Source organism: Carya illinoinensis, chromosome 10 (genome assembly GCF_018687715.1).
Source record: "Carya illinoinensis cultivar Pawnee chromosome 10, C.illinoinensisPawnee_v1, whole genome shotgun sequence".
Classification (NCBI taxonomy): Eukaryota; Viridiplantae; Streptophyta; class Magnoliopsida; order Fagales; family Juglandaceae; genus Carya; species Carya illinoinensis.
This window is the reverse complement of record NC_056761.1, coordinates 36691123-36703631: the sequence shown is the minus strand read 5'-3', so window position 1 is coordinate 36703631 and position 12509 is coordinate 36691123. Positions and strand designations below refer to the sequence as shown.

General features: G+C 39.1%; 2 protein-coding genes across 2 annotated transcripts; both read left to right on the top strand.

Annotated features, from left to right (window-relative positions):
• Positions 1 to 306: 306 nt before the first annotated feature.
• Positions 307 to 4158, top strand: LOC122278320 (O-fucosyltransferase 19-like). Its single transcript, XM_043088509.1, has 8 exons — positions 307 to 1191; positions 1769 to 1841; positions 1938 to 2008; positions 2132 to 2220; positions 2317 to 2449; positions 2542 to 2774; positions 2861 to 3337; positions 3445 to 4158. The coding sequence occupies exons 1-8, from the start codon at positions 622 to 624 to the stop codon at positions 3686 to 3688; spliced, it is 1890 nt and encodes a 629-aa protein (XP_042944443.1). The 5' UTR covers positions 307 to 621; the 3' UTR covers positions 3689 to 4158.
• A 4540-nt stretch (positions 4159 to 8698) lies between these two features.
• On the top strand, positions 8699 to 11429 carry LOC122278168 (immediate early response 3-interacting protein 1-like). The gene is made up of 2 exons (XM_043088275.1): positions 8699 to 9095; positions 10957 to 11429. The coding sequence occupies exon 2, from the start codon at positions 10960 to 10962 to the stop codon at positions 11191 to 11193; it is 234 nt and encodes a 77-aa protein (XP_042944209.1). The 5' UTR covers positions 8699 to 9095; positions 10957 to 10959; the 3' UTR covers positions 11194 to 11429.
• The last annotated feature ends 1080 nt before the right edge of the window (positions 11430 to 12509 follow it).

Here is a 12509-nt window from a genome sequence, read left to right as displayed (position 1 = left end):
GAAGCATCACGTCATTGCGTCGTTTTACTAAAAAAAAATATTAATCATTTTCATACTATATATCATATATAATTTTTTTTAATTTATTTTTATTATTTAAACATGTAGTGAATGAATGATGAATGTGATAATTTCATTAGTTTAAGAAAAATAAAATTAAAAATTTAATAATTAAAAATAATGAGTAGCACAGGTTTTGATAAATCCTAACTTAAAAAAAAAAATAAAAATTGTTTCGATAAATCATAAAAAGCCGGAATGAACCACGCAATCCCTGGTCTCTCGAGGTCTCGCGACTCACGAGTCACGACTATTATAGACTTCTACACGCAGGAAGACAGAAGGAGGGAGGTCTGTCTCTGTACATAAAAGCTCTCCTACGAAACAGAAATAGAACGATCAATCAAAGCCTCTCCATTGGCCTTACAATACGGAGGCCCCCACAATCCAGCCGACGGTTCCATCTCTTTCTCTTCTTCTCTCCCTCCCTAACTGCCAAAAACCCTTCTTTCTCTTCTTCTTTTTTATCTCTCTTTTCTCTCTCTTTCTTTCTACATCTCCTTTTCCGCATTAGCTTTTTTCTTCTTTCTTTTGAGTTTTGATGTTCGAACTGGTCCGGCCATGTCGTCGTCCGGTGCCGTTCTGAGCAACTCCTGCAACGGTAGCCCACTACCCCCCGCCGGGGGGCCCACCACTACCAGGCGACGAGTACTGGCGGACCTCTTCATGGACGCCGAGAAATTCTCCAACTTCCCCGACCACGTACACGACCACGACGACCACTGTTCCAACGGCTACAACTGTGGGTCCCACATGCTCCACCACCACCAATATTATTTCCACCACCCCGTGATAAGGTATCTCCTGCTTCGCTCGCGGGCGTTATTCTCTTTGCCCGACGCTTGGCTGCTCCGCATTGAGAATGTGCTCCTCTGGATGGCCGTGATGGTGCGGTCATTGAGATCCGGGAAGAACAAAGGCCGTAAGATCTTCGGGTTGCTGATGCTGATGGCGGTCGTATCGGTGTTCGTTAAGTTCTCGTTCCTGAGCAGCCACGCCGAGTTGAGCGGGAAGAGGATTGATAACGGGCTCTTGATCGTACAGACCTTCAAAGATGATTCGACAATGGCTCAAAACGCAGTCACAGAGACCCAAGCCTCCATTCCGAAGCGGGCTCTCGAAAGATTGCCTGTAAGTAAATATTTTCACTCTAAACTTTTTTTTTTTTTTAATTTATTTATTTTCCTTCGTAAATTCCCATTATAAAAAGATCAAACTCATGTTGATAATTTTATTGCCTTATTTTTCTGTTCTGTTTTAAGTATACTCCTCACTTTTCTTTTCTTTTTGGCAATTAAAAATAGTCAAGTTGTTGCTTTGACTCACAAGAAGGTGGGCGGGTGGCAACAGGTGCTTTGAATTTTCGTGGGTTGGCTATGACCAGCATATCCAACTGTATCCGTATGGGTTGCTTTCATATGATGTTTTGCTAGCCTTTTAAATGTTCATTCCTTCCCTGTGGCCTAAATATTTCAGGACAATATAACAATACAGTAACTTTGACTTTGGTTATAAAGCAAGAGTATGTTGTCAGCAATTCTACTTTGTTTGAACAACTTTACACAGATTGAAGCTTTTTCTTTCTCTGGCTTCAATCACTTTTTTAACTTTTAGGGGCGCATTTTTTAGACTTAAAAATCAGTCCTCTTTTTATTATGGCTTTTTTTATTAGTTATTATTAATTTATTTGGTTTTCCCTGTTTTGCAGACTTCAGAAATATGGACGAAACCAAATAGTGAAGACTTTTATCAATGCATTGCTCGACCCAGTAATCAAATACGTGTGTCTATCACGCACCAAAGTTTTTCCATCACGCATCTAACTTGATAATTTTCTTATGGGTGTACTGATTTTTACCCATTAAAATTTCTCATAGGAACGGACTCAAACACGAATGGCTATCTTCTTGTTCATGCCAATGGTGGATTGAATCAGATGAGAACAGGGGTATGAATTACTATCAAGCTTGTCATACATATCCAATAAGGATAATGTTCCTCGCAGTCTCATGGATTTAGATGTTTTTTTAACGATTTAGTTGTTTTTTTTAACTTAGTTCATTGACATCAGATATGTGATATGGTTGCTGTTGCGAAGATAATGAATGCTACTCTGGTTCTTCCTTCTCTGGATCATGATTCATTTTGGACTGATCCAAGGTATTATTATGAGTGCCCGTCTGTTTCTGATAGATGTTCGTATTAGTTCCTGCTTTCTTGGGCTCTATTAAACAAGTAAATCTAATACTTTTGCAGTGATTTTGAAGATGTCTTTGACTCGAGACACTTCATAGAAGCTTTAAAGGATGATATCGAGATAGTAGAGCATTTGCCACCAAAGTATGCAGCAGTGAAGCCCCTTCTCAAGGCTCCTGTTTCCTGGTCTAAGGTCTGGAAATATTTTACGGTGCAGTTAAAATCTATATTTTTCAACTCCAGTTTCCTATTACGGGAGTTGTATCTCAGAAGCTTCATCTGCAGGCTAATTACTACAGGAAGGACATGGTTTCATTGTTGAAGAAACATAAGGTGATAAAATTTACCCATACTGATTCTCGACTGGCCAACAATGGCCTAGCTTCCTCCATTCAGAAGCTCAGGTGCCGCGCCAATTATGAGGCTCTCCGGTACACAAAAGATATTGAAGATCTTGGGAGGATTTTGGTTGATAGATTGAGGAAAAATAACGAGCCATATATTGCTTTGCATTTAAGGTATCATGATTTGTGACCTCTATTACTCGTCTAATTACTGTAACACTTCAAAGTTTCCCAACTAAGTTAGGACCAATCGAGTGCAGATATGAGAAAGACATGCTTGCTTTCACTGGCTGCAGCCACAACCTTACAGCAGAAGAGGCAGAAGAACTTAAGATTATGAGGTACAATGTTAAGCACTGGAAGGAGAAAGAGATAAATAGCCATGAACGACGACTCCAAGGGGGGTGCCCAATGTCCCCAAGAGAAGCAGCCCTTTTTCTCAAGGCCATGGGTTACCCTTCCACTACAAATATCTATATAGTTGCAGGAGAGACATACGGCAGCAATAGTATGGATGCCTTTCGTTCTGAGTACCCTAATGTCTTCTCTCATTCAAATCTTGCGACAGAAGAAGAGTTAGAATCCTTAGAACCATACCAGAATCGCCTCGCAGCCTTGGATTATATTGTGGCACTTGAGAGCGATGTCTTTGTTTATACATATGATGGAAATATGGCCAAGGCAGTGCAGGGACACAGGAGGTTTGAAGGATTTCGAAAGACTATCAACCCTGACAGGTTTGTTTCCATTAATATTCGGCTTTCATTCTCATCAAACTCTATTATTTTTGTAGCAACATATAATAATTAGTATTCTGATATATAAAGTTATGTGTTATATACAGATTAAACTTTGTTATACTGATAAATAAGCTGGATGAGGGAGCAATATCTTGGGAAGAGTTTTCTTCAGAGGTTAAGAATCTGCATTCCAACAGGATTGGAGCACCATATCCTAGACAAGCACGAAGACATTCACCGAGGCTGGAGGAGAATTTTTATGCAAACCCTTTACCTGGTTGTGTGTGTAACAAGTATCAAGAGCAACTTATAAATAGACCACGTCTTAAGGCTGCGGCACAAAGATAGGATTTTTGTTTCTTGAGATCATGTGGCTCATTGGACTATTAGATTACCATTGCTCAAAGGCTGATGATAAGTGTTTCTGAAATGAATTGCTGCTTCTTCGCCCAGCATGGAAACTATAGCTGCTAACAGAGTCTCGTTCAAGTGATTTTTTTTTTTTTTTTTCTTTAATGGGGATTTGAAGAAAATTGCGCAGGTGAGAACCTTGCCAGAAGTTTTGGAAAACTAGGGAAGCTCCTAAAATTTTAGGGCAGTTAGCTATAGTGATACAAAAGGAGGAAACTCATGATTACAAAATAATCATTCGGCAGGGAGACATCATCCTTGTCATATGTAGAGTTAAATTATTTCATTGATTCATTATTTTATTTTTATTTTAAATTGTTTCATTTGCCAAATTGGGCACCACAACGAATATTTGAATATTGGAATGTTTTTTTCCTTATGATAGTTCATGACAGAAGTTGATTTAATTTCCATATGCTGCTCTGCCTGATATGCTTTTAATTTTTATATTCATTCGTTCGATTATTACGATGAAGGTCTCATGCCTGATTTCCAGTTTGCTTCAAATAAGTACTGCAGATATTATTTGTGAGATGTTCAGCCAGAATATTGGGTGGTTCAACAATCCTCCTCATGTGCGGGTTCATGCATTCATAGTACATACACCCATTTTTTGAAAATTTCCCAAAATTTAACTAATAAATACATTTTTTTATATATATATTTTAACGAACTGCTTTTTAAAAACACCATATTCCCCTAAATCTTTACCCCTTTCCTGCACTCGGCAAAGTAAAAAAGAAAGAAAAAATAAATATTGATCGTACAAGAAATTTGTGAATTCCACATTGTTTATGCAATAAATCGCATAAAAGGTTTGAAATGGAAGAAAGAGTCATCCCTGGCCCACGAAGTCGGTTCGCGCCTCAATAAGATTCGGTCTAAAGCTTACAGTGGTAATTTGGGCTATTTTACGATACTCATATGTACATTCATAGTAGCAAATAGTAAAATAATACATAAGAATGAGACACGAATTTATATGATTTGGTACGCCTACAAGTCATTTGGAGAGCAAATCCACTATAATGATTCCATGCAACTATTTATATCGTTTAGCAAAAACTATGTATTTCCATTGATAGTAGCATTTTTATTTTTTTATGGCGTTAGTGGGTTTCTCGCCCATTGAGGTGATTTTCTATGGACATTCCCAATTTGGCATTGATGTTAGAGTTTGTTTGTTGTGACCTGGGCTAAGTGGCTGAAGTTTGTCGACTCATTCCCAAATGTAAACCATGCGAGGTAATTGTGGAGCCCAGAGGCTCATTCCTGGAGGTAACTTGCTGTCGACAATTGTGGTGCGAGTGTCAAGACTTGGCATTGGCTAGAGAAGACATTGTGCTAGTGTTGATGTTCGAGCACAAGTGTGAGAACACCAAGCTTTGACGCGAGAAGGTAGATGTGTTCGATTGTGCTAGGTGGCGAGGAGGGAAATACTTAAAGAAGTTGTTTCCTCCTTTGGTCGTCGATGCGAGTGCTAAACTCGGCTTGGAGAGCTAGATAAGAGATGACTCGATTGCACTAGGTGCGAGCATGGAGATTGGCTTGGAGCGTTATGTGAGAATGGCTCAACCGTGCTAGGTGGCGAGGAGGGATTGGACACTTAGGAGAGGTGTTCTCTCCTTTGATCACTAGTGTGAGTGTGAAACTCAACTTTGCTGAAGGAGATACTTGACTACGTTGAGGGGCAATTTGTGTGCTCGAGTGGGGTTAGGCCAAACGGGAGATGTGCTCGAGTGGGGTTAGGCCCAACGGGAGATGTGCTCAACTACGTTGAGGGAGGCTAACTTGACTGGTCCAGTGTGGTTGAACCTGGTGGGATATGTGCTTGGTTGTGCGCTACTTTGGCAAGAGACGTAGCTCAACCATGCTGAGAGGTTTCATCCAAAAACTAAACAAGCTAAAGTGTGGTGAAGGCTTGAGGTGCACTGGCGAGACTTGTGGCAGCCATGCTTTGGCAATGATGAAAATTTGAGGTGTTGGCAATACCAAGTGACGAGAGGGACTTTGTAGCTGGTGTTTCATGGGTGATTTCCAACAAAATATGTTCCCATAGCCACTAGGACCCTCACAGAATCTTGATTAGTTTTATGGAGAGAAATTCCTAAAAACCAAATTTGTTAGTAAAAATGAAACTCAAATAGGAAATTTGAGAGAGACAAACTCAAATTTAGCCACTATTTTCGATTTTTGCTTTGCTTGACTTTTGATTGTCCATTGTTGGTTGTTCTTTTGCGGCTTGGGTATGCTCTCTACTTTGCTTGCATGAATTGAGACTCTTTGATGATTATGACCTGTGATCAAAGTGCCTTATTTTTGTCTCTAGGTAATTTTTTGTTCGTTCACTCTCTTGGAGGCTTGTACAATTTCGAGTCAAATAGTTCAAATTCGACTTTCTAACCGTATCACCGAGCGAAATTCACCGTTCACATATCTTTCAGATTAATTTCCTTGGGGTTTTGCTAATGATAGATGAAATTTTATGGCCACCTTTGAGGTGGGACCTATTGGCCAATGGGCCCTGATTGTTGGTCACGTTTGGTGGCATTTATAGTGGGGGCCATGCCTATGCGTGCCTTTAGGTGGGTTAGCAGGTTAATGCTCACCAACTTCATACTCCACTTGCGTGTGGTTTGGGTGGCATGCGACGTGTGCAACATGCAACTTATTGTGTGAGCAACTTTTCATGGGAGAGTACGTAACTACGATGCAAGCAACTTGTCATGGGTGAGGTGATGGTGCCAACCAAACTAATATGTCGAGCACATACCATGGTGATCAACTTATTTGGGGGCGAGCAATGGTGATGGTGTCGAGTGAAGGCAAGGGCGGTGATTTTCTTCGTGGCGAGTCACGCTCAGGTTCTAGTTTGGGAGACCACTATTGACTTGTTGCAAGTATAGTGGCTATTTATCTTCTACCGTTGGCTTATGAGCTTGTGGATTGGCCTTGCATGGTGACTCTCAGCTTGTAAGCCATCGTTCGTCCATTGCACTATCGTGTATAGTGGTCTCTTGTTTATCTTTCATGAGCTTGGAAGGATTTGGGTGGAAACCTAGGAGGATCGAGTAGGTTTTTAGGGTGGTGAAAGGAACAATGCAACTTGTTTCGGTTCGAAGGATGGCTGGTCAAAGGCAGTCTCCTTGGTGCACTATTTTGGTTAGGCAAAATAGAGGATGTCTTCCACATTGATGGTAGAGGGACAAAGCCCTAAGTGTTAATTGTGTCATCATGTGTTTCGCCGGGGCGGGCAAAGACCTGCATGTCGTGTGCTCGTCACCCACCACAAAGTTGGTGGTTTTCCGTTGTTTTGTCTGGATTACCCACCATAGCGAAAGGGTTGGCCCAATACTTTCCACGGTTGCCATTGGTGAGATTATTGCAATTGGTGGGTTAGCTTGCTTGCTAGAGTTCATCCTATGTGGGCAAGGTTGCCTGCCTCATTGAAGTTCTTCTGAATGCGCCATAGAGAGAGGAATGTTACAATGGTGGCTGACGACTTAGTGGGCTTTGATGTCGTTGGTGTGGGATCGTGGTGCAGAGAAGTCTTTATGGTTGAACCTAGTGATGGTGGGATAACTCTGAGCTCTCCTAGGGTCTGGGGATGCCATGGTGGCTGCAGAAAACATTGGTGGTCCAGACGTTGTGCTCGTGGTCCACATTGCAACGCCATGGGGGTGCATACAGTTGGGTTGATCTTCTTAGGGACATTATGGCATTGTGTTGAGTAACTCTTGTGGCAAGCTTTTGCAACGATGGCGAGGGATGACAATGATCCAAGCCTATTTTGCCTGGGACCACCATGCCGACGATAGAAAATGTTGGCGGGTCTAGCTGTGGCCGCTAGTGGCCTTATTGGGATTGTTGGTACTTGGATGGTTACTCTTCCTGCAGCTTTTGGACTTTTGGTGGTGATGAATTGGCAATAAGGCTCCTGTTGGCTCTATTTGGCTGTATGTCTGGGTGGCCAGACCCAGATTGCGGAGGTCACAGGTAGCGAGCCCTGGACATGATATAGTTAGGTGCTTGTTGGCATTTCTCGTATCTCATGGTTTCTCATATCTCACAATGCAATGAGGGTTACCAAGAGAAAATAATATCTCTAGAGTTTCTCGTAGTGAGATTGAAGATCTCTCCGTGATCTATCAGGAGTCGCCTAGAAATCATTCTCTCTCTCTCTCTCTCTCTCTCTCTCTCTCTCTCTCTCTCTCTCTCTCTCTCTCTCTCTCTCACATCCCCTTTGCTTTGGGTAGGAACACCCCTTATATTTAGGCCTTAAGAGTTGGTGAGAAATGTCAGTTTTATGTCACTTAATTATCTCCCTTTGCGTATTTGATTTTCGTTCCTGAGCTTTGGTTTGTTGTCTTTTCTATTTATAGTGGACTGACCTGTACATCGTGGACATGATATATTTACCCTCAACATACATAGTCGAGTGCACTATTATATGTTGCCCTTGGGTCGAATTCCAGTCAGATCAAGAGTAGTCTTTGGTAAAACTTATGTTAGAACTATTTGAATACTTAAAAATATTTTAGTACACACACACACATATATATATATATATATATATATAAATATAAATAATAGTAAAATAATTTAAATTAAGATATTTGATTGAATTTTAAAAAAAAAGAGCGAAAATTAAATAAAATATTATAAAATTAAAATTTTATGTGAATGTAATTTTTTAATATTATTTTTGTTTTAAAATTTGAAAAAGTAATATTATTTTCTATATTTTGTTTAAAAATTTGAAAACTTTGTAATTATTAATGATTAAATAAAAAAATTAAAAATTAAAAATATTTTATGTTTAATTGATATTTGTGAAGAACTAAAAAAATTCTTATCAACTCTCGAATTTCTACGGTGTAGAAGTGTTTGGCGATTGAAGGAAGCTAAGATAATAGAGGGTGGAAGTAGCTGAAAAGACGCCATTTTAAATTGAAAAGCTCGGTGGGTTTATACATGTTGACCGTCTGGGGCTATCTTGTTCTGCACAAAATTCTGCAGGGGGCCGTTATTTGGATCCTTTTGGTTGGGTCACCGGGTTTTTAACGATAAATATAAGAGAAATAGCAAATTGTTCTATCCAACGGATAGAAGCTCCCGGTTAGGTAAAATGGAACATTCCAAACCGTTGGATATGAAAAAGTGCAACTGCCGAAATCAATGAAATTTGGGGACTTTCTGTTTTCTTGCATCCTTCTCCTCTTGGGTCTTCCTTTCTTCTCTCTGTTTTCTGTTGTGGACATCAGCGCAAGGGGTCAAGTCGCCTTCTGAGGAGGAACGCGTCGTTTTCTCGGTCAATTGTTTCGCCGGTTGCTCCTTTTCACTGGTGAGGTTTCCAATCGGTGAAGGATATATTTTGATGGGTTTTTGTATGATTTAAAAAAAAAAAAAAAAACTTTTTAGCTGAATATTCATCATTTTTGCTTTGATAAGCAGTATTAAGCACCGATTTGTTTGATTGAAAAGTGGAATATCTGGGTTTTTTGAGCTATGCGGCATTCTGGGTATTATTTGTACTGATAGGATGTAGTGGTTCAAGGTCGATCTGAAGATTTCATGGTAGAATTAGCTGGTTTCCGACGAAGAAAAACGTAGGGTTATAGGAAAACATGGGGATATTGGCCAATAGACGTGTTTATTGCTGTGGTGTATTCTTATTTCAGAGATCTTAATGTTAAGCTTTTTATTGAACTATTGAAATGTATTATTCTTAGAAGCCGGTAGGGAGTTGAAATAATATTCCTGTTAGCCACACCCTATAAAGGGGTGAGAAATGATTTTAGATATTTTAGTGGATATCACTTGGTGGTCATGAAGTTGCATCAAACATAAGTGGCCTCGACATATTTTGCCGTAATGCTTCCATCATAATAATCAGACTCGAGAGAGCAGTTGCGCTGGCCAGATTATCATTGTAAATCATGTAATGCCGCTGTGACTGATGGCCTATACGCCTGATGGCACCTCCACCAGTCCCTAGTATGGGACGGTTGTCAACCTTCTGAAATGGAAGTCCTCAAACCACAAGTTGCCTAGAAAATGATAATGTTTGTGCTTCAAGAACAAAATATATGGGCCTTACATTAATAGCTTGTAAGTGGTGATCTTTGCTTTGTCAGGCTACAAAATTGAGTTGACAGATTTGGCCTGTTTTAAAATTAGTATGCCATTTTGGGATTGCACACTCTGTATGATGGAACTTTATGCCATTTTGGGATTGCACACTCTGTATGATGGAACTTTATCCTATGTTTTCAGAACAAAAATGTATGTAGTGAGTTGGATGAGTCAGCCTAATGTTTGGTACTCACAGATGGTGAGAAAGAAAAGTTATTGCTTTGGGATGCATTAACGTAAGGTTTATTTCATAGTATTTTTCTCTATATTTTCAAAAGATTGTGAGTTACCCTATAGTCAAATTTCAATGCCTTCTATTTGGAGAGGATTACTGTTCATACCTTCACACAGGATTCTTGGTTAGTTTTGGATAGTGAGTTGAGATAAGACGGGATGAGTTAAGATGAAAGTTGAAAGTTAAATAAAATATTATTAGAATATTATTTTTTAATATTATTATTGTTTTGAGATTTGAAAAAGTTGAATTGTTTATTATATTTTATATGAAAATTTGTGAAAGTTGAGATGAGATGAGATGGGTTGAGAGTCCCTCTCAATCAAAACCAAGCTAATCTTGCTTGGTATCTAACAGGCTAATCGCAGAGCCTGTGATTGGCTAATTGAGATGGTGCTCTAAAAGATTACCAATCAGAACACAGGTGTGTAATCCTACCTATAGAGAACGCAAAGATATGGAGAAACGACATTGAAAGAGCAAGTTGTAGAGCTTGCAAAAAACGCATCCTGCTTCTGATGCCAGGTGGCCAGCCAGACACCATTGGTGAACTTGCATTCTCCAGTGGCTTATTTAACATGTCTATGCAGCTTATCTTTTTCAGCATTTGCTTGGCGAGATATTAGTGTAAGACTTACCTAGCTCCATCAGGGATTAAGAAACCCCATATTTAACCAGTTTTTGAGTCAAATGGCCTGGGCCTGATAATATGGGGCCAGTTCAAGGACATTTGATTTCTTAGCTATGCTGCGTTCCTCCACTTGGATGTTGAATTGGAAGTTTATTTTTATTTTTTTAATCCTGAATCTGAAATGTTGAATCCTTCATCATGCAGAAAATGGGTTTCTGGACTTTGATTGAAGCCTTTCTGCTTTTTGCAAACGCATTGGCAATACTGAACGAGGATAGGTTCCTTGCTCGAAGAGGATGGACCTTGGCAGAAATTTCAGTAGGTGGGAGAAAATCTCTTAAAGGGCAGGTCGTCGGGCTCATACACGCTTGCCAGTTCTTGAGACTACCCCTAATGATTCTGAATGTCATCACTATTGTTCTAAAGCTTTTCAGTGGGTAAGATTGATAAGTTTCATCAGTGGTGATATATATGCCTATACACATTGTGAGTTATTTCCCACTTAAGTGGTGTGTGTTCAGTGTATTGGTCAGAGGTTGCACAACCCTTTTGTTTTTTCTCCTGACTTACGCCAATTTTATGATGGAAAATTTCAATTATTCAGCCTGTGGAATCTCTTCATAAACTGATCCAAGTATGATTCAAATGATTATTGGAATAAAATGGTGGTTACAATATGACAATCAAGATAAACTGCAACAGCAGAATCATATCATGACATTTATTTAGTGGAGTATTGAAAACTGATCATGACAATCATAACTTGATAATACTCCAAATCTCATAAAATAGCATCAGCTTTGAACAGCAGCTCAAGAGTAGAGAAGACCAGCAAGAAGAGTAACAGCAAGTGGATGGTTCAAATCCTCTCGTAATAAGTGTAAAAATATTTAATTTGGAATAAATTGCATAATCCACGTTAATATAAAATAATTATTTTGGTTAATCACATTAGTAGAGTATACAAATAGTACGTAAAAGTGATTGTATATAACAGAATTCTTCTAGCTATATTCTACCCCACTTTAATGACATACGTGCAACTCTTTTTCAACACATTTGACAACCAACTAATGTATTTGAACCACTCGTTTCAAATAATCTTGATATTACATAACTATCCTCTTATTTCACTATCCTCTATATGAAATAAAGTTGTAAAATAATTATAAAAAATTCAGAATTTATCATTTTAAATATAAATATAAACATATTATATTTTAATTGTTCAGCATATATAACTCTGGTCACACAAGAACAATTTTGGACTCCGTTTTTTTGGGAGAGTCGAGGATTAGAGGCTACTAGGGCTGATATGAACCCGCAGGAAGAGAATCCCGCAGGAAGAGAATCTCTTGAACCCACAATCAATTTGAAAATTTACCCAAGAACGCCAAACTCAAGTCTATGGATAGAGAATTTAAACCCGTTGAGAACTCGTTTCAAGAACCTAGATTATATCAAAATCTAGAGCCGTTGAAATCTTGTCTCAAGAACCCAAATTACGAGGAAAAACGCCACAAATGTTGTGATTTACCTTTGATAAGTTCAAGAGTTCAATTAAGAACAAGAGGAGAAAACTCACTCACAATTAAAATTCGAAATAAAATAATGTCTGCCTTGAAATGGCTGGTTACATCCTTTAAATACCCTCCCCAAAATATGATAAAACCCTAGACTAAAATTTGATACCCTTTTTCTCAAAAATGCCCTTAGTGAACAGTGTCATGCTACAGTACTTCTAAACCCTAGTTCAA

Excerpts from the sequence above, each read along its gene's own strand:
- LOC122278320 (XM_043088509.1), top strand. The coding sequence starts at position 622 with ATGTCGTCGTCCGGTGCCGTTCTGAGCAACTCCTGCAACGGTAGCCCA. Across the intron at positions 2,221-2,316 it reads TCATTTTGGACTGATCCAAG|TGATTTTGAAGATGTCTTTG; the intron begins GTATTATTATGA and ends ATACTTTTGCAG. Across the intron at positions 2,450-2,541 it reads CTCCTGTTTCCTGGTCTAAG|GCTAATTACTACAGGAAGGA; the intron begins GTCTGGAAATAT and ends CTTCATCTGCAG.
- LOC122278168 (XM_043088275.1), top strand. The coding sequence starts at position 10,960 with ATGGGTTTCTGGACTTTGATTGAAGCCTTTCTGCTTTTTGCAAACGCA.